The sequence below is a fragment of the Protomyctophum bolini genome, assembly GCF_963924005.1.
Source record: "Protomyctophum bolini genome assembly, chromosome: 11".
Lineage (NCBI taxonomy): Eukaryota > Metazoa > Chordata > Actinopteri > Myctophiformes > Myctophidae > Protomyctophum > Protomyctophum bolini.
Genome location: NC_137872.1, coordinates 36698368 through 36725276, shown reverse-complemented (window position 1 = coordinate 36725276; position 26909 = coordinate 36698368). Strand labels below are relative to the sequence as shown.

The following is a 26909-nucleotide window of genomic DNA, read 5'->3' as shown; positions in this document are numbered from 1 at the left end:
TATAATATTTACATAATAAACAACTAGTCGACTAGTAAACTAGGAAACTAGTCAACTAGTAAACATAACTAGAAGTGAATGCCGTAAGCTAACCCGGCGTCACGCAGTCTTCTGGGAAGGTATATTTATCCACAGAGAAGAGGAGATTAACGGTTTGTTGATGAAGTAAATGTTGTTTTTATTGTGTAATGTGTATGCAAATACACACACGCATGCACGCAGTCTCTCTTTTTATCTCCCTCTCTCAGGCGCTATGCACTCACATTTCAGCAACGGCCTAACATATCGTAACAACCACCTGTTTATACTCTATAGCAACAACAACCTACAACTTACCATAGCAAGTCTAGGGTAAGTCGACACACTCTTAAGTCTTAACACCACCAAAGCTTTACTACCAACATTCTGAACACTGCCAACACTGTCAAAGCTTTATATTCATATATTGTACGACAGAGTACGGGTGCTGCAACATTGGCACAGGGGGGGAATCACTGGCACACGTACTGGCATAAGTGTGTGAGAGAGGATGTTTGGTTTGAAAATAAAGTGTGCGCATAATTCTACAATCATTCCAACTCGGAACTCTGTGGCCGCGGAGGGGGTGTGGTGTGGAGCAATAAACCTGTGGGTTAATGCTCTGCATATATATATATAATGATCATTTTATCTCAATGTCCTGACATATTTCAGAAGAAGGAAAAGGGTTATTTTGAAAGATGTGATGAGGTGTCATAATTTCATGTAACGTTGGCACGCCGACTAGGCAGAAAATAAAAATCACACCCCGTGTGAAGTGAGGGGAGCTCTTATCATACGTCATCATGCTACGTCATCTCATTCCGGCCAATCACAATTTGCGTCCTCACTTTTGTCTACATTAATTGTTAGTGTTTGCACAAACACTCAAAACCGGCCCTTCATTGTCAATGGCATTCAATGTTTGCGTTAGGAACAATGTTTGTGCTTTACACAAACCCTCAAATGGTATACCTATAGTATAGTGCGGTTCTACAAGAACGGTGCTTTCTAGGTGTTATCAAACAGCCCTGCAGCATTCACGGATCTGATTACATTCATCTGCCAGGCGCCTCATGTCAGAGAGAGTGACTGGGAGGCTATTCCATCGTATATAGGCTTGGCTCGATGGAGAGGACACTTCTGTCGTGGAAATCACACACTGGAGGAGTATAGCCAGTTCACGTATAGACACTTACACATAGACAAAGCAGAGAACCTTTAAAAGCCTCACTATTATCAATATTATTATCATCATTAATAACAGTTAATCTGTCTTCTATAGTCTCCCTAGAAGGCTGCATGACGGTTCTCAGACTGAATCCCAGCTCTCTACGTTTCAAAGTGTGTGAGGTGTGGTGTGTGTAGCATCTGCTGCGCACTTTGCACCTGCCTTCACACCTCCTACTGATGCACATGCATGAATGTTGACGCGTTCTATCACCCATAACACGTACGTACGTACGCACGCACACAGTCGCTCTCCTATATTCACAGATATGTATCCAGTAGTATTGCTTTGCATAACAAAATGCATTTATTATTGTGAATGCACACACACACACACACACACACACACACACACACACACACACACACACACACACACACACACACACACACACACACACACACACACACACACACACGCCAAACTTTGCACACACACACTCCCTGGATGCCAACGATGAACCTCTGCCCCAAATATTCCTCAACGGCCTGTTATAGCGCCACCATGAGGCCGATTTAGGCAAAACACATATTTTGTAGATTACTCATACACATTTTATCCATACATCACACAATTCGGTATACACTATCTCCATAGTCATGTGATCAACACGGATCTGCACCATTTCCCATCTTCCATCCTGACTGGCTAAGATTGGCTTCCAAAGCTCACATGATTGGTCGTTTCGAACAAAATGCCACAAATCACAAACACAGTGTGCAATTTCCATGAAATTATACACGCACATTTTCACTCGGCCGATGACGACATGCCACTATTCCCCCCCCCCCAAATCAGCCTCATGGTGGCGCTATAACAGGCCAACTCCTGTTTTTAGCTATAACTGCATCGATCTGTATACAACTTATGCATGCTCACTCCCTAGAGGCCATGGAAAAACATTGTCCCTGCATCCCTCCACATCTGCCGGTTATAGCGCCACCATGAGGCCGATTTCTGCAAAACACATTGCTAGTCTTGCTAAGTATGTTAGTCGCACAGATTTCATCCAAATGTCACGCAAATCGGTACACATGATCTGTGTAGTCATGTGATCAAGACGAGTCTGTTGCATTTCTCAGATTCCATACACTGATTGGCTAACATTGCCTTCCAAACTGTGGCGCGTTTTTTACAAAATGCTGCTCATCCAGAAGTCTATCCTCATGCTATGAGTGATCTGGCTCTGCATTTCCTCAACAAAATGAAGAAAATTGTTGCAAAAAACTAACAAACAAAATAACTCCTAAACATTTTGACAAACATTATCTAAATATGATTGTAAGAACCGTGCTTTGATTGAATTTATTCTTATGGTCACATTATTGCATTTTCTGAATATCTTCATAAAGCGTGGGATAGGAGAAGGGTGACTTATTATGGATGAACTTAATTTTGTATTATATTATGTATGTATTGCATGCAGGTCTGTGTGAATGTATGTACCGTACATACTCCCGCTGTCGGGTTGTGTTATGAAGTTGCTGGTTGGGGTAATAATTCACTGGAATGAAATAAGTCCATACTAATCATCCATATATATTTATACATTATGGATAAGGGTTCCAGGACAGATTGGGGGGGGAGGAGTCCGAATAAATGATGGACTTAAATGGCTCTTCTGTGTCAACTCTTTGTCCTGACGCGGAAATAAAATATTCATTCATTCAGACATTGTCTCTGACAGGAGAAGGAGAACGGCTGGGCACGTATACTCGACTGCGAAGAGAGAGACCGGCAAGTGTTGCAATAAACGGTATGCGTATGCACACGGCTGCCATCTTGCCAGCAAGGTGCTAACTATAGGTGCAACTTCCCATAGACACTGACAGCCGCAAACATGCATCCAAACAGAAACGTCCTATCTAATTGTATTGAATAACGTCAAACTCACCAACGTTGCAGCTGTGCGAAAAGCTTGAATATCCTTGCGAATTCAAAACAGGTGTTACGCAGGGCCGTCGTTGCGACAGTCAACGAGCACTTCCAAACTCCAGCACATACCTGGAAAAAAAAAACATCTGCAAGGAATTTCTTGACAAGAAGTATAGCTCATAACAACATGTCTACTACGGTGGATTTTTATGAAACAAACACATTGCAGATAGAAAGAGGATAATTCAAGCTTTCCGTGTACAGGCAGCTGCAATGTTGGTGAGTTTGATGTTATTTTAATACAATTAGATAATATACTTTTCTGTTTGGATGAATGGGCTGTTCTATGGGAAGTTGCACCTATTTAGCACCTTGCTAGCAAGATGGCAGCCGTGTGCTTATATCGTCAATGGAATCCAGCATGCCAGAGGCTGGAAGAAGGGAGAGAGGCAGAGTTTCCAGACTTGGGCAGACTTAACTCTCCGGGTTTTCAGACAGCTGCGGTGGATGGAAAATGAAGCTTGAAGAGCTTAATTTCCATCCACCAGCTATCTAAAAACCCGGAAGAGACGCCGGCTCGGAGAGGAAAACGGCACTCTGGCAACTAGCTAGGGAGGCCAAAGAAGACATGACAGCCAATAGGAAGGCCTATATAAGCGGGATGGGCGTCAGCTGGCACGGCGCAAGAAAGGGTCACCAGGGTACGGGATCAAATGGAGGGGAATCGTCACCCAATGTTCCAGTAGGAACGGTTGGAACTAAGTCTAAGCTAGCCTGGGCACCATTTCATTTCGGTATATGATCCGGGCTGGAGCCGGATGATATGCTTACGTCATGTTGTAGGCAATGGTTTGCCTACAACAAACAGGAAGCTGTTTGTTGCTTCCTGTTTGAATAAAAGCAATAAAAGCTCTCGTAAGCGAGAGCTTTTATTGAGAGGGAAAAGGAAGTTGTTGCCGCCTGTTCATCCTGTCTGGCGACTACAAAACAATACTACAACATGACGTAACCACATCATCCGGCCCCAGCTCGGATCATACGGACTTTTGAAACAGAGACCAGGCTTTCCTCCGAGGCGGTGGAAAGCCTGGTGAGGCGAGGTTAAGTCTAAAGCCATTCATTCACTCATGCATTCAGACGGACAGACAGACAGAAGAGACAGTGAGTCAGGGTATTAGTTGTCAGAGGTTTATTTAGGTGTGTTGTGTTCAACAGAGGGAGCAGAGGCCCGGACAGACAGACAGACAGACACTATAGGGGGCCGGTTGAGTGTAAATCCACTCTGTGATTCCATGCACTGTCTGTAGGCCAATATGGTTCTCAACCTTTTCATGCCGTGACGCCCTAAAATAATCCTATTTTGAACTGCAGGATCCTCCAAAAGTATCCATGTGTTATTCTTGCTTACTGTAAATCGCTCTGGATTAAGAGAGTCTGCTAAATACCTACATTGTAAATTGCAATCCCATTTGAACTGGGGACCTTCAAAATAATCCTATTTTAACTGGGGGCACTTTCAAATTGTAGTAGACATTTTTGCATCTTTCTTGGGTAAGATTTTTACAATTTGGCTAATATTCAAGCATTTTTTTTTGTAGTGTATACAGGCCTCTAGTTTGTTGATGACCTTTGACGCAGTAATGGTCCCGTTCTGTTTTATTTGAGTTGCATTCAAGGTCTTAAAAATCCGTAAATTGTCACTTCAGAAGATTATAATTATACCCTGTAAACACCTGCTACGTTATATCTCAGTTTGTTTATACTGTTGACTGAGAAAATGTTGCACATTAAGATAATTCTGATAAATGTCTTTTGTAATTTTGGGGCGGGAACTCTTTTTGGTGTTTTAAGCATTACGTTATGCTTTATAGCTATTGAAAAATAGCAGAGCTCGTAGGGTGCCGCGCTACGAGCTTGTAGGTCTGCTATTTTTGAAAAATCTTGAAAATGTCGCGCAAATCTTTGAATGTATTATTCTTTCACAGTGAACGTTTTAACCCCAGTCCCAACATGAATATTTCTGGGGGGTCACGACCTGAAACATTTGTGAGCCACTGCCTTAAAGTAACATGACGCCCCCCTCCCCCCCTCCCAAGCCCCTCCCCCGTCCCAAGCCCCTCCCCCTGCCAGGCCTCTGCTCTGCTCCAATCAGCACATTCCGTCCGAACCTCAGAACGCTCTGACAGTCTGGAGATGAGGAGCTGTGTATGTAAACAACCACTTCTGTACAAAAAAAGATCAAAGAACAAAGGCATAATAATAATAATAATAATAATAACAATTATAATAACAATAATAATAAAGCACCCCCAAACTTTAGATATAAAACAACAAAAGAAAAAAAACAAAAAAAAAAAAAAACGAAATTTAAACTGTACAAGTTCATAAACTTTTATCTTCATTATTAAACTCGGCGGCAGCGGCAATAAGACCATGTTCTCTCGGGCTTTCCGTTTTGGAACGTCATATAGCGTCACACAACTGTATACAACTTAATTGTTCTCTCAAGTCATTTATACAATAAAAAGACAAAATCGAAAAAATGACAAAAATTGCAAGGAAATCCCCCCACAAAATCAAATTATGTTCCTTGAGTTTATAGGTCGGCCTCACTTCGTAGCTCATACGTAAAATAGAGTCTCCATATTATTTGCCTATTTACAGGGTTAGTGCTATATGTACAAGGTTATTTCATTCTTCAGTTTAATTCTACGCGGGCAAACGACGCAGACGGCCCGACCCAAAGGGCCCGTCTGCCACCCAGACATACGGCCACTAGTGATGATGTCAACATCATCTCTGGGCTCTCCCCCCCCCCCCCCCCCCCCACTGTCAGCATACCAGGGGCGCGTTCGGAAATAGCGCACTGAGCGCTATATATGAATGCAAACTAACAGGCGAGTGCGCTCCGGTGCGGTGGTTTCCGAACGCGCCCCATGGCTCCACCCAACAAAGAGATGTCCATCTTATAAGGGACACTTTTTTTTTTTTTTTTTTTTTTGCAAAAATAAAATGTTATTGACGTTTAGAACATTTAGAACATTTTCCTGCTGGTGGTCTTTATGTGTGTAATATGTGGGTTTTAGATATTTTACATTTTTAGCAGTGAGCCCAGTGTTTCTGATGTCATGGACGCTGAGCTCACTTACTTCCTGGACTACATGCTGTCTCAGTATAAGACAGCCCTCCCCCCTATCCACAAGGAGGAGCAGTGCACCAAAGCATTATGGGAATTGTAGTCCAGAAAGTACGTGAGCCCAGTGTCCATGACATCAGAGGCTCACTTCTAAAATCTAAAATATCTAAAAACCACATATTACACACATAAAGACCCCCCCAGGAAAGTGTTCTAAATCTTCTAAACGTCATTAACATATTTTTTTTTTTTGCAAAAAGGTCCCTTTAATGTACCATAATACTGAGTCGTTATACATTTCAAAAATATAAAAAGATTGACATCTCTTTTGCAGTCCTGTCCAGAGCAACACCAGGCCATTAACTCCGTACGTGTCGAGCTACAGCGGTCTGAACCCGCGCTGGGACATGTGACATTACGCACAGCTGCCTTCAGTAGCACTCGTTAGCAACTCGTTATCTACGTCGACACTCAAATAATCAGGATAAAGTTACCTTCCAGCCTAGTCTATAGCCTGGGCCTGTCACGATCATCACATCATCATCGCCTAATCACAATTATTTCAGATATTCGCAATAGTTGTTTGCATGATAGTCAATCGTTTCCATGTTGAAAAATCTCCATACATTTTCAAACATTTTTTTTAAAATACCACAAAATAGCAGATCTGCAAGCTTTGTCACTTTGTGACGTGTTACGATTATTACGTATTATGTTCTAAGATCCTCCTCAAAGTCTCATCGACGGCATATAAGTGCTTTTCTCAGCGGAATGTGCATGGCAGCTATAACCGTCATGGTGTCAAAGCCCAGTGGGTCTACACTAGTTTGCCTCTGGACAGGCCTCTCTTCCAGTCGGGAATGACACAATGCTATAATACAGATGGAACAAATTAAAGGTCTCATGACATGCCCTTTTTCAAACAATTTGTATCATGGTCTTTCAAAAAAAAGAAAAGAAGGACGTCATGAGATCTTTAAGTCTCATTGGCCAGTGGCCACCACCAGACCTTATAGGGCCATGTATGCTCTTTCAAATGCATTCAATATATACCCCAGAACCAAATACTCCAGGAAATGACTTGTTTCCTTTTACACAAGAGTTTTCTGACACAATGGGACTTTAACGAAGAGTTTGGTTTTCAAAATAAGATGTCCACCATGTAAAAAAAGAAGGAAAAAAAAAAAGATTCTTACTCCTACATAACATAATTTACAGATTGGAGCCTCTCAACTTGAAACATAGCTTTCAAATGGAGGCTCCCCACGTCTCAGTTCCTTAAATTGATACACAGTATTTTTGGAAGAGAACTCTTCAAGTGTGAATTGATCAAAAGTGAAGAAATAAAATAAAAACAAGGTCATCTCAACATAAGATCTGGTGGCTAATACGAGATAAAAGACTTTTAGTCTTCAGGAATCTTAATACCGTAACAATGACTAGACCATGATTAAACCATATATATATATATATATATATATACGTACAGTGCCAATCAACCGAAACAGAAGTTGAAAATCTTATCGTCTCTGTCGGGTGGAAACCGAACCAAAAAAAAAAACCTACGAAAAAAAAGTAGAAGAAGTTTGAACGTGGAGATGGGAGGTTTCTGCCCCCGACAGAGTCGTTATACAGAACAGCAGTATAGTAATCAAAAAACATCTCTGTCTCTCCGTTTTCCAGTCCTCATGTACAGTATATAGCGAGCCCTGAGGTTAGGCAAAAGTGCTTTGTCGATAGCAAAATCCGCTGGCCAACCGTTCTCATGCTCTAGAAGTCCGTTACTTATTATGCTGGCCAACTGTGACGCTGTACTGTATATATACGAGAGGTCCGTCCTCGTCGTCGTAAATGGCAGATTCTCAAAAGGTCCGTTTTGCTAAGAAGTGGTATGACCCCGCGTACTGCAGGTCAATCATCCATTTGACCAATGGCAGGGATAGGCTTTGTGACGACACGCGCGTCACCCCCCCCCCCCCGATCAGACGCCACGCCGAAAGCTGATTGAACTAGCTATAGACAAAGACCGTTTCCTTTTTGAACGTGTGATCATAGTACTTTACTATGAACGTGACTCGAGTCGTCTGCGCTCGTCTGATTATCAAATTGTTAGCTTATACACGACAGGCCGAATATATAACTTCTCTCATATAACCACAGGACATGCATTGGGCATGTCAATATTTCGGTACATGATTAAAAAAGAAAAGAAAAAGTCAAACAGGTTGATCGGGCTGTGTCTTTTAGCGTTCACAGACACTCAGTTGTCACTCAGTCACGCACTGTGGGACAACTGCAAACAACAACAACAACAATAATAATAATAATAATAAATAGTAATATTAGTGTTTTTCCAGAGAACGACAATGATACTATGAACACTGTACTGTCTGCAGCATAGGGATGGTGCGATAATCGCTATTGTTTCATCGTAATAAATAAGAAAACGATCACAATAATCGCATCGCATCGGGATTTTAATTGATCGGTTCGATTTTGCCGAGCTGCATAATAACAGCCTGTGCCACTTCATCACACTCTCTGTAAAAAAACGGAGCCACGAAGAGCGCAATTGGCATGCTCTTTTTTCCACGACTCGTCACCAGATCTCTGTAAAAAATAAGCAGATCTACAAGCTCACCCTCCCCAGTCTGCAGTGCTGTGATGTCAAGAGAACGGTAGCAGTGTTCAAGTATGGCTCTGTGGTAGGAAAAGCCCAGAAACTTACACAGACACACATTGACATACTGTACATACTGTACTGTACTGTACTGTACTGTACTGTACGCTGTCCCGCAATATATGTGCTGCAGGCCTCATGCTCACGCTCTCTCTCTGATGTCCCAAATTCATACAGAAAAGAAACAAAAGAAATAAAAAGAAAAACATATATTTTGTTCACGACGCGATTCCAAATCGACGACAACTGAAACAACATTATGTCGGAAACATCATGTTTATACCTAAATGTAATTTAATACATTTATATGGCCGCTCAAATCTTCTCCACCCTTATTATGTGCAGGATAATTTATTTTGGGCCTTTTTTATGTTTTTTAATAATATATACTGTATTTTGTGCATTTCAAAATGTAAAAACGTATCGTTGTTGAGTTTTTTTTTCTTCCACCGTGGTATACGTTCATATAGCCGAGTTATGTTATGGTCCGAAGCCTCGTCGACGCCTAAACTCTGGCCACAGGATTTAAGGAGTTTTTTTTTAACCCTCAGTCAACATATTACACACAACGTAATACGTGAGAGTGAGTTTTTCGGGGCCACGTCCTCTCCCGAGTCATAATGTCGTATTTACATGTGCGTGGGGGAGGGGGGGCGAGGCGGGTTGGCCACCAGGAAAACAGAACAGGCCCAAACAAACTGGGCACTGTGACATTTTGGCAGTAGCAGTGGGATTGAACCCGTGAAAACGTCAAGGTATACGGGACCGTCGGGGACGAGTCCGCTTTGTACTCGTCGGCTCAAACCGACCGGGGCCTGCTGTTAAGGTTCTCTTGTCGGGTAGGGTGGTGGAGTACTTATAGTTCAGACAGTTTTTGGTTCAGACTAGTCATTTAGGTTAGACCAGTCATTATAGTCCTTATACAACTAAAACCTATCTCAAACCCTCACCCCTGAAACCTATAACCTCCCACGGGGGGGCAGCACACCTAAACCCATAACCTTAACCCATGTCTAAACCAATGACTATAGTCTAAACTGGGTGGTGTGGTGGGGGGTCGCCATTTTCTTTTCCGGCATTCCCACCGTGCGTTTCCATATTGCTCGCCCGCTGTTCCACGTCGGAAACGTCGGAAATCGTCCACTGCCCCGTCCAGGTTCAGTAGTCTTTTATAATGTAAACGTGAAGGTTCGTGTATAGGATTTTCTTTTGTCCATCTCTGATGTAAACTCGTGACACACACACACACACACACACACACACACACACACACACACACACACACACTCGCATCCATCCATGGATGTCAGTTCCGTTTGTCAACTGTGTTAGAAAAATATACGCAGAGTTCTCATTTATATCCGTCGATATTCATATAGTGATAATAACAATATGTCAGCTTCCTGTGACGTGTGGATGGAACCCAATCTGTCCAGAAGAAGAAGAAGAACAGCCAGCCGTACAGTAATAATTATATCCTCCAGTTGGAGAAAAAAAAACAGTTACGTCTCAAACCGTTTGAATTGTGTAAAAAGGAGCCTTTTTGGTTCCATTTGAACACCCGAGAGTTGCAGGTCCATTTGCTCCCATACTGTATAGCTATCAATAATGTAGCTTGGGAACCCACTTTGTAAACCCTCAGGGAGGGAGTTCTCCGAGGGGGCCAAAGGTCGCCGTCGTTGGTTAGATTGTCTCAGGGTCTGATTGGTCAAGGGGAAAGATGAACGGCTGCGATTGGCCAACATGCGCTCAGGGCGGCCATAGGGCAGTGGACCTCCAGGATGTTGCTTTCAGCAAGGAAGATCACAATGTTCTTTATTTGATGAAGAAGATAATGTTCCGTTGAAGGACCCCCCCTGCCCCCTACTGGTGAAAAAATATGGTCCCACACAAAACCTGGTCCAACACTGCTCTGTCTGTTATTAGGGGTTTGATTTGAAGACAGAAAGAGACAGACAGACAAATAGACAGCCAGCCAGAGACACACAGACAGACGGACAGACAGACAGACAGACAGACAGAGAGACAAGAGACCGACAGACAGACAGACAGACAGACAGACAGACAGACAGACAGACAGACAGACAGACAGACAAGAGACAGACAGACAGACAGACAGACAGACAGACAGACAGACAGACAGACAGACAGACAGACAGACAGACAGACAGACAGACAGACAGACAGACAGACAGACAGACAGACGGGCAGTGTTTAGACTGGACAGCTTCTGGGGCAGGAAGGAAAAAACAAAAGAGTGACCAATGAGAAAGAGGGGATTGAAGGGAAGCAGGAAGAGGAGCAGCCGAGTAGAGAGAGAGAGAGAGAGAGAGAGAGAGAGGTGGGCGTGCTGCTCCATCTCTCTCCGTACCTCCTCGGGAACGTCGTCCCCGACGGTCCCGGCGGCGTGCATGGGAACGTTCCGGCTTACATCCTCAGCGAGAGCTTTGCCCCGCAGTATGGATGTGCTGGGGTTTCCAAGTGCAGTGCTGCAGAGTATAGAGTTCCTCTATCTCACGGTGTCTCTCTCTCTCTCTCTCTCTCTCTCTCTCTCTCTCTCTGTCTGTCTCTCTGTCTCTCTCCCTCTACATGTCTTTGGGCTCCAGTTTACAGGACATGTCAAACAGCAGGTTCTGGTTGTCGATCACCTGCAGCTGACGGACGTAGGCCTTGGTCTGCAGGTGGGAGGGGGAGGGCTCCGTTTCTATGGCTACCGGGGGGGGGTGGGGGGGGGGGGGACAGAGAGAGAGAGAGAGAGAGAGAGAGGGGGAGCCACAGAGAAAGAGGTCATTGAGAAGGTGTGGGAGGAGTGAGAGAAGAGATGGTGAGAGAGAAGCAAGAGTGGGAGGAAATATATATATAGAGAGAGAGAGAGAGAGAGAGAGAGAGAGGAATAGAGAGAGAGAGAGAGAGAGAGAGAGAGAGAGTAAGTAATGGTGAGAGACATGCAAGAGTGGGAGGAAATTATATACAGGAATAGAGAGAACGAGAGAGAGAGAGAGAGAGAGAGAGAGAGAGAGAGAGATGCAGTAGGGATGGGGTTTGGAAAAAGGAGGAGGGATGAGTAAGCGGAGGGAACAGAGAGAGAGAAAAATTACACATGCCGTTAGTCAATCGTTAGGAAATCCATCAACTGGGTTCCATTTCAACACACAAATACACATCAACGCAGTGTCAGCGTCTGTCCACCAGGGGGAGACACATTACACCTTTGTGTAAGTGTGTGTGTGTGTGTGTCACTGCAGTGCAGACTGCAGAGCCACACAAGTTGACAACATTCCCTGCCAGGCACTATATTTAAAGCGGCAGACATGACTAAATTAGCCGTGTCACCGGGACCATGTGGAGGTGAATCACAGTTATTACAGAGCTTCACAAACGCAGCTGGAATATTAAAATGTTAAAAACGAAATGATAATTCATAATGTGGTGTGTGTGTGTGTGTGTGTGTGTGTGCGTGTGTGTGTGTGTGTGTACTGTGTGCGCATGGGAAGGTTGGCCTCGTTCCCATTTCTGCTGAGGAGCAAGCTATATACCGTATGGGCTTTGATGTTTTTTTTGATAACCCGACTACGCCAGATGGTGGCAGCAGTGAGTTCGTCCACCTGCTGCTTCCCATCTGGACTCTCTATCTCTCGGGCAGAGACGATGTACTCCGAACTAGGGATGCCGAATACCGAATACTGAATACCGATACCATGTGTCGTGATCTCATGTTGTGTTTATAGCTATCTAGCTAGATATCTCGTGTTGTGTTTATAGCAGACTCCTCACTCAAATGTGCACTTTTGGGCAAATCCAAAGCAAACTCCCAACATGTCCCCAACATTTTATTTACCTGCTATAGTGTCAACCCCCTTAACCCCTGTGTGTCGGATCGGTGGTTTAGACTGGGCATATTTGCCGATATACCGGTATGACCCGATATGACAAATAAGTATCGGGACGTCTCTACTCCGAACCATTTGTGATCGGAAGTTGATATGCGGCCGTACGCGGGATCAACGCGAGACTGGTGACGTATTGAAGCGCTGCCGCGGGGCAAATGTAAACACAACCTGACAGGACTGTACAACTCGAAATTACTATGGAGATATCATCAGATTAGGAGTACCGGTAAGAATATGTATATTCAAAGATCTGTGCCACATTTCCACGATTTTTCTAAAATAGCAGAGCTACGAGTTCAGCACAGAGTGCCGCGCTATATGAGCTTGTAGATCTGCTATTTTTCAATAGTTAAAGCATAGCATAATCCTTAAAAGACCAAAAGGGGGTTCCCGAGTAGGACGAAGATTTGCACGCCTGTGAAGACGAAACGGAAGTGGGGAGGAGGCGTCATATTTGATTTGATTTGCTTTGCTTTGCCCCTGGGTCATTTTCAGCTCTTCCGTTGCTCCAGACCGTATTATGGGAAGCGCGTGACAATTGATACGTCGAGGCGATACGAGGCGATCGCAACAGCAATCAGAGTCGAGTCGGTAGCTTGGTGAGAGTTTACTGTGATAGCGTGTAGTAGGACCTGCAAGGACATGTGGCTGAACTTAATCAGATATTTAAGTCATTAGCATGCTAACCTGCATGTGGGTTTGCACGTGTTTGTGTGTGTGTGTGTGTGTGTGTGTGTGTGTGTGTGTGTGTGTGTGTGTGTGTGAAGAAAGAAAGAAAGCATCTGCAAACACGAGTGAGTGTGTTGTTTGCACAGGCAGGTAGTTATAATATGATATATAATCAGTATGCTAGATTGCGTGATATTTGTGTGTTTGCACATGAGTGTGTGTGTGTGTGTGTGTGTGTGTGTGTGTGTGTGTGTGTGTGTGTGTACAGTGTGTGTGTGTGTGTGTGTGTGTGTGTGTGCAGTATGTGCGTGTGTGTGTGTGTGTGTGTGTGTGTGGGGTGAGCCCTAAGGCTTGTACCGTCCTGACATTAAGTATTGGCAGGGCGGGGCACCTTCTTCACTTATTTACACACCCACACAGGTGTGTGTATGTGTGTGTGTGTGTGTGTGTGTGTGTGTTTGAGAGAGGTACTACAGTATATGTACAGTATGTATGTATTCATGTACTGTATGCATATGTGTATGCATGTGTGTATGTGTGAGTGCGTGCATGCGTAAGAGAGAGAGAGAGAGAGACGTGTGACAGACGTGTGTGTGCGACTGCGCACATGCGTGTGTAAGAGAGACACGTGTGTGTGTGTGTGTGTGTGTGTGTGTGTGTGTGTGTGTGTGTGTGTGTGTGTGTGTGTGTGCGTGCGTGTGTGTGTGTGTGTGCGTGTGTGTGTTACCTAGTTGAGTGCAGCGGTAGCGCCTGATGGTCCTCACCATCTCTGCCACTTTATGCTGCAACAGAAGCACAGAGTGGTCGGTAACCATGGCAACCATGCCCGTCTCCGAACGCACAGAGTATGGTCGGTAACCATGGCAACCATGCCCGTCTCCGAACGCACAGAGTATGGTCGGTAACCATGGCAACCATGCCCGTCTCCGAACGCACAGAGTGGTCGGTAACCATGGCAACCATGCCCGTCTCCGAACGCACAGAGTGGTCAGTAACCATGGCAACCATGCCCGTCTCCGAACGCACAGAGTGGTCGGTAACCATGGCAACCATGCCATGTCTCTAAACGCACAGAGTGGTCGGTAACCATGGCAACCATGCCCGTCTCCGAACGCACAGAGTGGTCGGTAACCATGGCAACCATGCCATGTCTCTAAACGCACAGAGTGGTCGGTAACCATGGCAACCATGCCCGTCTCTGAACGTCATTTAGTTTCCCCTTGTCGGTCGTTGCGATGACGGTCGACATTCCATAACCAATAATCAATCTCTCGGAATGACATCCCTTTGGTTATTTTTTATTTAATATTTGAATTACTTGAACCCATTTTGACCTGAGCTCGATTCTACAATTTTTTTTTTTTTTTTTTTATATATATTTTTTATCCCACGATTTTGTAACCCATTTTTCACCCCTGTGTCAATCATCTAATGTGATCCTGGGCTCTACACACCCTCCACCAACCTAGTCCACATATATGGGGGACAAGGGGAGAGCAACGGACTTGAACTCGTGCTTCCTTCATGCCTGAGTGTCCAAGTTGCTCCTTTACACCTGACAGGGGGGAGTTTCTCTGGTTGGACGTAGCGCGCGGAAGGAACACGTTATTCCAACCAGTTCCTTTCCCCTCCATCCGGCGCCCCGGCTGGCCAGGGGGAGGCAGTTTGTTCTTCTAAATCCTGACAGTTTTCTATGTCAGTGGTGTTCAACCTTTTTCATGTCAAGGACCCCCAGAATTATCTGTATTTGGCCACGGCCCCCACATCTGAAAATATGTTGTTCCAGGGACCCAGACGCAGAGATTTGAGTTAAAAACGTTCGCTCTGAAAGTATATACATTCAAAGATTTGCTCCACATTTTCACGATTTTTCAAAAAATAACAGACCTACAAGCTCGTACCACGGCACTCTGTGCCTCGCTATGAGCTTGTAAGATCTGCTATTTTTCAATAGTTAAAGCATAACATAATCCTTAAAATAACCAAAAGGGGTTAAACTATATCAGTACTTTGTGTGCACTAATTCCCAACTAAAGAGGCATATTCTAAAGCTATAGTGTTGGATTGTTGCATTTCATCACCGAGACCTTCAGAATTAGAACGGATGCGAATGACATCAGATTAGAATTAAAATGATGCATTTCTCAGAGGGCTTTTGTTTGTAGATGCAGAGACTCCTCTAAACAAACACGTGATCACAATCTCACCATCTTCTCAAAGTTGACCAGCTCTCCATGAAACGTCTTGCAGCTCTCGTGGAGGAACGTCAAATCTGCGAGAGAGAGAGAGAGAGAGAGAGAGAGAGAGAGAGAGAGAGAGAGAGAGAGAGGGGGGGGGGGGGGGGGTTAAGTTGCAGGCATACATGTGGTCACAAATTCACAATGCAAATTTACAATTTACAGTTTAGGCATTTAGCAGACTCTCTTAATCCAGAGCGATTTACAACAAAAAACAAAACCATGGCAAAAGCAGTTATCATGAAACATGAAACAAATAGTATTGTTCAGGTGGAAGTTTTAGAATTCATCCATTTTCAACGACTCCACAACATTAGTCATTGAGCAAGGCTGGCATCAATCACCTAATCAACATGAGTTGGACTTTAATATATTAGCGGCCCTCACTTCACACAGGTGACATAATTATGTCCTTGCTGTATGGAAGAGTTTGAGTTAGCACTTGCCCTAGCCTCGACGACCTTTCAGGTTCATGAAAAGGCTAAATTGTAATTCAATTAGTATGTTATGTAGACAGACGCCAGGCTGTTGACCTGGCGTCGTATAGTGTTTGTAAGGCATGTAACGATATATTGTATATCGATATATATCGATATTAATCCCGGGAATATTAATCGATTTATTGAAATAAAATAAATCAAAAATAATTTCATGGTGTTATGGTGTGTGATGTGAAATATTGAGCTTTAGTCATATTCCATCACATTCAAGTGCTTTTGGAGAGAAATGATAGTCACTTTCAGTAGTAGAGCACTGTAGAGGGGAGCTGTGTGTGTCTGTGACTGTAGAGGGGAGCTGTGTGTGTCTGTGACTGTAGAGGGGAGCTGTGTGTGTCTGTGACTGTAGAGGGGAGCTGTGTGTGTGTCTGTGACTGTAGAGGGGAGCTGTGCGTGTCTGTGACTGTAGAGGGGAGCTGTGTGTGTCTGTGACTGTAGAGGGGAGCTGTGTGTGTCTGTGACTGTAGAGGGGAGCTGTGTGTGTCTGTGACTGTAGAGGGGAGCTGTGTGTGTCTGTGACTGTAGAGGGGAGCTGTGTGTGTCTGTGACTGTAGAGGGGAGCTGTGTGTGTCTGTGACTGTAGAGGGGAGCTGTGTGTGTCTGTGACTGTAGAGGGGAGCTGTGTGTGTCTGTGACTGTAGAGGGGAGCTGTGTGTGTCTGTGACTGTGCCCAGGTGATGATGGTCGTTGATGCTCATCAAGGAAGGAAATTATGTTTCTGCACTGTCAAAGGTAAAGCTACTTCTTTTGCAATGTAGTTATATAAAAAAATGTGAAAAAGATGATGAATTATATCAAATTAAAAAAACTCTAATCTTTCTGGAATATTTTTTTTTTGTTTAAAATATCGTGAAAAATCGTATCGTGAACCTCATATCGTGATACAAATCGTATCGTGAGTTGAGTGAATCGTTACATGCCTAGCGTTTGTAGTTTTCCAATGTACAGATCATTGGATAGCTCCTTGGTTCACCTATATGATCCTAGATTACTATATTTCTATGACGTGTTACCTTGTGCCGTTCTCGCTTACTGTGAGTTGCTCTGGATTGAAGAGCGCCTGCTAAATGCCTGCATTGTACATTCTAATTATAACAATGTGCATGATGTGTTGTATAACTGTAACAATATCGTATAGGAAGGAGGCTTAGTTCTACCTTTCTATGTCTATATGGAGAGACAGACGTCTCTACCGTCAGGCGTCTATACCGTTCTATGTCTACCGTGTCCCTTTCAGCTGTCCTACTGTCTGTCTGTAAAAACTAATGCGTGACCCAGGTCACACATAACCGCTATACTTTCGGTACTGCACTGGGGAAGCCAGTGTCTGCCGAGTCTATTTAAAAGCTATTTTAATCACATATAAAGCGCTATATACATGAGCCGGCCCCAAATTAAATGGTAAACGGTGCAATTTATAATAGCGCCTTTATATCCAAGGCGCTTTACATAGATTGTGCATTACATTCACACACACACACACACACATTCATGCACACCGATGGCAGCGGAAACCATGCGAGGCGCCAACCTGCAGCACATCAGGAGCAATCAGGGGTTCAGTGTCTTGCTCAAGGACACTTCGGCACTAACTCTGGGGGAGGAGCCCACAGGGTTCCAACTGGCAACCTTGCGGTTACAATCCAGCCGCTCTACCCCCTGAGCCACCTCCGCCCCATTACTTAGTTGTTATTACTTACTAATTAGTAATTAGGCTAATATGCTACCAGACTATAGGACACTGTGAGACCGGTCTTCTGTCCGAGGCCTTCCAACGGTCTTAAATTCGTCGCAAAACAATTACGTGCGAGCGATCCTTTACGGTTGTATAGAACGCACTCTGCGGAACTGCCTTCCGCAGGCAATAAAAAGAAGGAGAAAAAAAACCACACCCAGTCAGTTGATCCTTTTCGAAAGATGCTAAAAACTAAATTGTTTCGCACTCTTCCTTCTAACGCATGTCTATTGTTTTAGGAATAGAAAGAACATCCGCACACTAGTGCTATAGAGCTCCACGAGACTTAGTTTATTTAGAAGCAACAAATTGCAACGTTTCGACCTTCTAGGTCTTCATCAGGCAAATAATATATTTGACTGACGCATGCACGCACGCACGCACATACTCTGTCTCAGCTATCTTACAGTTGGTCTCTAACAGTTCTATTTCACTAAATCCAGACAAAAACGGGACAGAAAATATGAAAAAAGAGAGGAGAAAAATAGAGAGGTCAGCTGTTTCTTGTGATTAAACGAACATGTGTGTGGACATAAGCATGTACTACACACGTGTGGTATACCGGTATAATGTGTATGTGGGCTTTCATAGGACTGTGTGTGTGTGTGTGTGTGTGTGTGTGTGTGTGTGTGTGTGTGTGTGTGTGTTTTTTAAACACCTCAGCAGACCCCCGCTGAGTTGAATGGGTGCAGCGGAAGACAGGATGAAAAGAAAGGAAATATGAAAAGTGAGATTAACGAGATACTGGTGTCTTTGAAGTGGCTGTACCTGTGTGTGTGTGTGTGTGTGTGTGTGTGTGTGTGTGTGTGTGAGCGCTTGCGCGTGTGTGTGTGCGTGTGCGTGTGTGTGTGTGCACGTGTATGTATGTTGACATGGATCTGATTATAGCAGGGGATGTAAATTAGCAGGCGGAGCAGTAGCTAATGTTTCGACCACACTAACATGCAGCTGTGTGTGTGTGACTGTGTGCGCGTGCCTTGCATGCGCATGTGTGTGTGTGTGTGTGTGTGTGTGTGTGCACGTGTGTCTGTGAGAGAGTTTCATCGTTAACATCTGGGCCACAGCTGGAGGGCAGAGTGAGAGAGAGAGGGAGAGAGAGAGAGACATAACGTGCGTTCACAAATGCAGTCGGACGATCTACTCAAACATGACTATGAGAGAGCTTCTGTGTTTCTAAGGAATAGAACCTTCTCTTCCTGGTCGAATTCACGAAATGTGGGTTGACCGATAAAAAAAAACTGGGACAACATAAACAGATTAACCATATTTATGATTGATAAACAATACAGCATTTCTTGCGTGGGACGATGACGATGCTGAGAATGTAAGCCAAGGCATGATGTTAGAGCTAGAGTAATCCAAGTTGGAAATATACTATTTGTGACGGTTAAACGTGATGAACGTGTGAGCTGGCCTATATAGCAAATGTGTTAACTTCATAGTAGCTATATACGGTAAACGCAAAGACGTCACCGGACTTCTCCTCTCGTCCACTCGCATTGAGCTGCTCACCCTGCAGCGCATGAGGCGCTATCCCGGGTTTGGAACAGAGTGCATTCTGGGATTGGTTATGGGCCATGCGTGAACTAACCTGACGCTGCCAGATGGGGGTGGTATTGGGTAACCATGTTCCCCAACACAGCTTCCATCTGGGATCTCTCAGGGAGTTCAGCTAACACCGATCCGTTCCGTACCGAACCAATCAGCGTGAGCTAAGGGCGGGATATGTGCGAAACCGGATGTGAAGCTATACAGACACGTCAATATGATTGGTTGTGTTTGCACGCCCACACGGTGATAGACAGACGGTCCCATCCAATCATCTACCAAGTATCTTGAAAAAAAGGAACAGCTCCGTCATCGAATTTGCTTCCGAGATCCCAGATCCCAATAAGCTGTGAAACAAATTTGTGTAGCAAGCTTCTTGGATCTGGCAGCGTCAGGTTATGCGTGAACGTGCCGGGGCCGTTCATAGCATATGCGTTCACGTATGGCCCCATAGTGTGTAATGCCACTTTCGACCACCATGTCGCGCTGGGCGAAGGTAGAATTTGTGACAGAAACAAGAACGCAGGTCTACGAAGACAAGCCGAAATAGGTGACTAGGCTGCATGATCGCACGCACACGCACAGGCATGCACATGCACACGCACACGCACATCCCCAGCATAATTACTGAATATCTAGAATAATTTGCTGTAGACACCAAATGGAGATTCCACCCTGTGCTTATTATTCACCAAACAGCCCAGAAATGTTAGGGAGTGTCCTTCTGCCGCACTGAGAGCTCATTTACAGACACACCCATGAGAGAGAGAGGGAGAGAGAGGGAGAGAGAGAGAGGCAGACTGAGAGAGACGGAGAGAGAGAGACAGAGACAGAGAGGGGCAGACAAAGAGAGAGAGAGAGAGACAGAGAGAGAGAGAAGAGAGAGACAGAGCAGCATTGCAGTTAAACAGTAGTATAACCAGTTCTAATAAACCCACGATGAACCAGTCTGAATTAATAACGGCATCACGTGCGCGCGCGCTCTCGTGTGTGTGTGTGTGTGTGTGTGTGTGTGTGTGTGTGTGTGTGTGTGCGCGTGTGCGTGTGCGTGTGCGTGTGTGTGTGTCAGAGGTTTGTTTTTGTTCCTTATCGTTTCAGTTAGATTCCAGGCTTTTTGTTTGTTTTTAGGTTCAGTTTAACTTTTTATTGCTTAGAAAGGTTTCAGTTTTGCCTTCATGTGTATTACGTAAGCATGAAATGTTTTGTTTGTGTCATGTCTTATAGTTTAGTTTAGGCTTATAGGCACGTAGACATTCCAGCCTCGATAAACAATGCCAGCCGATGCTTGCTGCGTTGCCAAACGTGTCAAATTGACGAAGACTAATGTGTATTTATCATTATCAAGTAAGGGATATCTTTATTTCCAGTTAGCTTTTGTTATTTTCCAAAGGCTACCGTCCGGTAGTTCTGATTTAAGAGGTTTAGTTTTAGTTAATCTCTCAAGACAGATTCAGAGCTCCGCAGCTCAATCTGTCGGCAACTCCAGTTACGACGCGTAGAGCTTGTTGTTCGTAGGAATGACAACAAAGACGCACCACCGGAAGAGGAGGGCTGAAGGAGAGTGACATCCGTTCTCTACACATGGACGCGGAGAGAGAGAGAGGTGTGTGTGTGTGTGTGTGTGTGTGTGTGTGTGTGTGTGTGTGTGTGTGTGTGTGTGTACCTTTGAGCAGCAGAGGAGTGAAGGGTATGAGAGGAGGTCTGAGACTAGACATCATCTCTCTGTAAGACTTGTGGTTCCTCGATGGATCCTGTTGACGCGCACAAACACACACACACACACACACACGTTTTAATTTCATATTTTAATTGCCTTCTTCTCAGTTCTTTAGGTTTAGTTTAGCACATAGACTGGACTAATAAAAACACACCAAAATTCCTACTCACCGCAAGACCCTCAAACTGCTGGAACTGCTTTCTGAACTTTCCAGGTAGGCCCTGAAACACACACACACACACACACACACACACACACACACGCAGGTGAGCGCGCAAACACACACAAACATACATGCACGCACAAACACACGCGCACACACACACACACACACACACAAACACACACAGATCATTTTAATCTAATTATATTCAATTTGCAGTACAATAGAGGAATGAAGTTTACATGGCGTGTGCAGCGGCTTTGCGTGCGTGTGTGTGCGCCCGTGTGTGTGTGCGTGCGTGCATGTGCGTGTGTGTGTGTGTGTGTGTGTGTGCGTACCTCCCAGGTGAGTCTCAGTCTGCTGACTGCAGGGTTGTCCAGACCCAGAACCACAGCCAGGAAAGACAGCAGGTTCTGCTGCTGTTTACATCTGGAACAACACACCATGCCATTAACCTTTATAAATATCACCTGCTTCATCTAGTAACACACAGTGGTGGAAAGTAACTAGGTGTTTTTACTTAAGTATGGTACTTAAGTACAATGTTGAGGTATTTCTACTTAACAATTTGTATTTACAATTTCCAGTACTTTTACATTTACTACTCCACTACATCTCGGAGCAAACATTTTTACATTCACTTCACTGCAATTATTTGAAAGCTAGTTTTAATTTTGATTAGAAAACATACATTAAAGGTGTTTGCGCACTGGACGCGTTTTTCGGAAAACCCCGATGGAGAAACGCCGCAAACATTTTTGAAAGCTAAATCTGAATCGTCGTGGAGCGAACTGGGTTTCAACCAAGCGGGAGATTGCATTCATTCTCACGGCTTCACTGGAAGAAGTACTTGAACCCCATTTCTCAGCTCGGCAAACATTTCCGTCTCAGTGGTTTCAAAACGTCTTCGACACGACGTAAACTTAGTAGATTATGGTCAGAGTAAAACAGACAATAAAGCAGGGTGTGCTTTAAGGGGCGCGGCTACGATGTGACTGAGGGGTTCACTAATATGGCGAACTGTTGCCCAAAAAGGTCACTTCTTCTGGCCGTTTACCAATATAGTCTATGAGTGTTAGAAGGACGTCTCCTTGTACTTTTAACGCTATAACGGGACTTTTAATTTCCTGCTTTCGCTACTCACCAACATAGACATTATATAAACGCACAATACGCCTCTGGAACGTATTGTGCTCAAGGGAAGGGCAAAACTTTCCCGAGATTCCTTTGCGAAGCACCGCGGACGGAAGCATGAGCGTTGCGTCACAGAGGAGCGCATGTTCGGGGTCTGTAAGTCCCGGAAAAGATGTGCTGTGATTGGCCCCGGTGATCACTTGAGTGGCAGCGTGCCTTATTCCACTCTTCCGACGTATATACTTCCTTCCCCAAGTGTGAATTGGTCCGCCCCTCCGGCTTCAACACACATCGCTCCAACGAACTGCAGCGGGCCAATGAGGCATCCATTTTCTTTTAAAACATCTATATGCTCACCAATACAAAGACGGTTTCGTGGAGTTGAAAGCCTATACTTTCCCTGGTGGACCATACTTTTTGGGCCAGAGAAAAGACAATAACAAGGAAGTTATAAAAGTCTCATAGAGTTAAGGAGACGTCCTTCTAACGCTATATGAACCATGCAGACTCTAGCTGTAATACTGTACATGAACCCTATGGTTTATATTCCGGGGCCAAACATTGTTGTGGGCTATTTTCAGGGAAGGCTTTCCCCTTACGATAACAAAAAAAACAGAAAGGACACTATAGTGTAGAAGCCCTGAGGGACTCCGGTCAACCACATGAGAGTTTAACCCATTCTGAACGGGAACCCATTTTGGTGTTAGCATCATGTTATGCTTTAGCTATTGAAAAATAGCAGATCTACAAGCTCATAGCGCGCCACCGAGTGGCGCGCTACGAGCTTGTAGGTCTGCTATTTATCGAAGAACGACTGACATTTTTTAGAATCTGATCTCAGGTCAGAATGGGTTCATCAGACCAGTGTGTTGTCCAGTGGAAACCTCGGATGAATCTGATCTCAGGTCAGAATGGGTTAAGATGAAGATAATTATAGGACTCACAGAGCCGCTATCTTGATGAACTTGCGGAGCAGCTGGACTCTCTTGGGCAGAGACTGACACTGGAGGATCTCCGTGGCCACCCAGTGCTGCACCTCGCTGCACCGCTGCAGTACCAGCTCCAGGTTGAGGGGGCGCCACCGAGACTGCTCCCCGTGAAACACGTAGCACACAAACTCCACCTATAATAGCATTAGCATGGCAGGACACCACCAGCAGCAGAAGAAGAAGAGACACGGTAATGTAATAAACGGATAAGAATAATAATAATAACGATAATAGGTGCTTTTTACACCAGTGGTTTCCAGACTTTTGTCATGCCAAGGGACCCCTGAAATCGACATTTATTAGCCCGCGGACCCACATTTGAAAAGATATGCCAGGGACCCCCCCCATAAGAGAAGGTTTTTACGGCTCTAGCAGTGATTCTCAACCAGTTTAATTTCATGGACCTCCCAGTTTGACATGCATTAGTACTACGGACCCCCCATTTAATGGAATTTCTATCTCTGGGACCCCCAATTTATATTGGTTCCAAACTATCATTTAGCTGCGGGTGGACCCCCTGGAACTCCCTCAAGGACCCCCCTGGGGGTCCCCGGACCCCACTTTGGGAACCACTGCTTCTACAAAGCATTTTTAAAAACAGAGCGCTTTACAGAAAAAAAGCTACACGAATTTAACATCAAAGCAAAAAGAGATAAGCTAAAGCAAAGTGAACCGGGCAAAAAAAATCAACTATAAGCCAGAGTGGAAAAAAAAATAGGTTTTGAGCAGTATACTTTAAAGCTTTCTACAGAGGCTGCCTGTCTAAAAGTGTCTAACGGTGGGAGTTCGCCCATTTCCGAGCCGTCAGCCCGTAGTAGAGGCAGAATGCTGCTGTTTATTCACCAGTTTTATGCACATGCAGCAGGTCAGCACTTTGCAGAGGTGTGGGTACACTGTGAAAGTGTACGGACCCTTCACCTGTGTGTGTGTGTGTGTGTGTGTGCGTGTGTGTGTGCGCGCGTGTGTGTGCGCGTGTGCGTGCGTGTGTGCGTGTGTGCGCGAGCATCTCTGCGGCAAAAAGAAAATAAGTAGAGATCAGCATCAAGGGCCATGCAAACAAGCTTGGGCAACACGCCCTAGTATTTGATATTTATTATTGGAATATTTTTTATTTTTTTCATTATTATTATTATTATTTACAATCCTTAGGTTTACCAATATTATTCACATCATGTATGTATGTAACTAATCTTGTTTCCTATTTGAAATATTTGCTTTCTTGTATTTTTTTTATTTTACCATTATTGTTGTGCAAATAAACTAAACTAAACTAAAACGGGGAGCGATAAAAACGCTGCCTATCCTGCTACCCTAATAGACAGGGGTACATGAGCACCTGGCCGTTCATTCGTGCTCTATCTCCGACCAAGCCACACTTCCACCACACATCTCTCTATGCAAAATAAAACCTGCACACTCCCACAAAAGACATAGACTACATTGCATTCGCCAGAAATGTCTTATTTACTGTTTAAATATTACTTTTCTGAAACACGCTATTCTTGCTCAACCTCAACAGCCTACGTCAGAATCGTCATGTTGGCGTCTACTACGCCAACTACGTTCACTTAATGGGGCCAGTCCTTCACAGTGACACACGCGTTAGATCAACCACGCGACCGGGATGGTTTCTACCCCTCAATGTCGTGCCTACTCTACACTGCCATCCGAAGGCCCCTCCCCCTTTCACTTAATGGGGCCAGTCCTTCACAGTGACACACGCGTTAGATGAACCACGCGACCGGGATGGTTTCGACCCCTCAATGTCGTGCCTACTCTACACTGCCATCCCAAGTCCCCTCCCCCTTTCAGCGACTCGAACAGCAGCTCCGTCCGAAAGCCGACAGCACTGCACAGCCCCACACATGTCACACACCCAAATGAATCGAATGAATGAATAAGGCGCTTATATCGCTTTTGCTCAGTGGATGGGACATTTACATTAAAAGCTATCGGATGGACGCGTGGATAACGGCATCGTTGTGTGCACTCGGAGGGAAAGGTTCCATATAGCTTCCATGCTAGCTGCTTCAGACACAGGGGAGGGGAGTGAGATTGCCCGCCTCACGGGACTCCAGTGCGAAATAGCGCTTATGCAACAATTACCCTAAAAACAACACCTCAACTCGATGTCATTGTGAATACGAATTTCGAGCGCAAATATAATTTTTGGAAGGACACTTTCACCCAGTATGAAGCGAAATGTGGAAGCCGTGTGTGTCACACCAAAACGGGTGCCCTATATAATCCTGTAACGCCGTGCATTCTGTGCTTGCGTGCGCATTTCCCAAATCTCAGTGATTTATCCACACATCGCTCTGTGTGTGTGTGTGTGTGTATCACTACATTAGTTGCCTGTTCAAAACTAAACTACACTTTATGAAATCATTGTTGCAGCCTACACACATATATTCAGGCCCATTCAGAACACATTTCCCAAATCTCTGATTTATCCACACATCGCTCTGTGTGTGTGTGTGTGTGTGTGTGTGTGTGTGTGTGTGTGTGTGTGTGTGTGTGTGTGTGTGTGTGTGTGTGTCGCGTCGCCCTCCAGCTGCAATTGCGAGTGTGCGCTGTGTGGGCTCCGTCTTATGAGCAAATTTAGAACTTCCTGTCTGAGAGCTAGCAGATTTAAGACATCCGGTTGCTTTCAGAATAAAATAAGGTTATTTAATTCGTTAAATAAATAATTTTTACATTACATTATTAGTATTATTATTACATTACAGTTATTGTAAAGACACACATTATGTTTCTGTGTAAAAATAAGTAATTAAATAACATAAAAAAGTTATCTAAATGGATAAATGCTATTCACTGGAGTGCATGGACTTTAGAAAGTGGACACTGGACAAAAGGTCCATTCTGGGTCCAGAAACAGTAATTTCTTTGCATTGACCCCAGTAGAAGCTCTGCTGCTGTGAATTTTACACCTCTCCCGCTTAGCGGAGACTGTGGGGTGGTAGAGGACATCTCCCCGGACGCGTGGGTATGTCCAGATAGTTGCCTCGCGGAGCCGTCTTTTGTCCAGTGTCCATTCTGGGTCCAGAAACGGTAATTTCTTTGCATTGACCCCAGTAGAAGCTCTGCTGCTGTGAATTTTACACCTCTCCCGCTTAGCGGAGACTGTGGGGTGGTAGAGGACATCTCCCCGGACGCGTGGGTATGTCCAGATAGTTGCCTCGCGGAGCCGTCTTTTGTCCAGTGTCCATTCTGGGTCCGGAAACGGTACATTTCTTTGCATTGACCCCAGTAGAAGCTCTGCTGCTGTGAATTTTACACCTCTCCCGCTTAGCGGAGACTGTGGGGTGGTAGAGGACATCTCCCCGGACGCGTGGGTATGTCCAGATAGTTGCCTCGCGGAGCCGTCTTTTGTCCAGTGTCCATTCT

The 26909-nt window shown here is 44.7% G+C and overlaps 1 protein-coding gene and 1 long non-coding RNA gene across 2 annotated transcripts in view; one reads left to right on the top strand and one right to left on the bottom strand.

Moving 5' to 3' along the window:
* Nucleotides 1–6440: 6440 nt before the first annotated feature.
* Nucleotides 6441–8229, top strand: LOC308324009. Its single transcript, XR_013964864.1, has 2 exons — nucleotides 6441–6714; nucleotides 6935–8229. It is a non-coding gene; the product is annotated as an uncharacterized lncRNA (long non-coding RNA).
* A 2799-nt stretch (nucleotides 8230–11028) lies between these two features.
* rapgefl1 (Rap guanine nucleotide exchange factor (GEF)-like 1) overlaps nucleotides 11029–26909 on the bottom strand; it is a 63968-nt gene continuing 48087 nt past the window's right edge. Inside the window, exons 9-15 of the mRNA XM_080776546.1 lie at nucleotides 23475–23653; nucleotides 21735–21825; nucleotides 21404–21454; nucleotides 21180–21267; nucleotides 15707–15771; nucleotides 14227–14281; nucleotides 11029–11650 (exon numbers count right to left, since the gene is read on the bottom strand). Of these exons, the coding sequence (XP_080632672.1) occupies nucleotides 11526–11650; nucleotides 14227–14281; nucleotides 15707–15771; nucleotides 21180–21267; nucleotides 21404–21454; nucleotides 21735–21825; nucleotides 23475–23653 (654 nt within the window). The 3' untranslated portion in view covers nucleotides 11029–11525. The remainder of the gene's footprint in view (nucleotides 11651–14226; nucleotides 14282–15706; nucleotides 15772–21179; nucleotides 21268–21403; nucleotides 21455–21734; nucleotides 21826–23474; nucleotides 23654–26909) is intronic.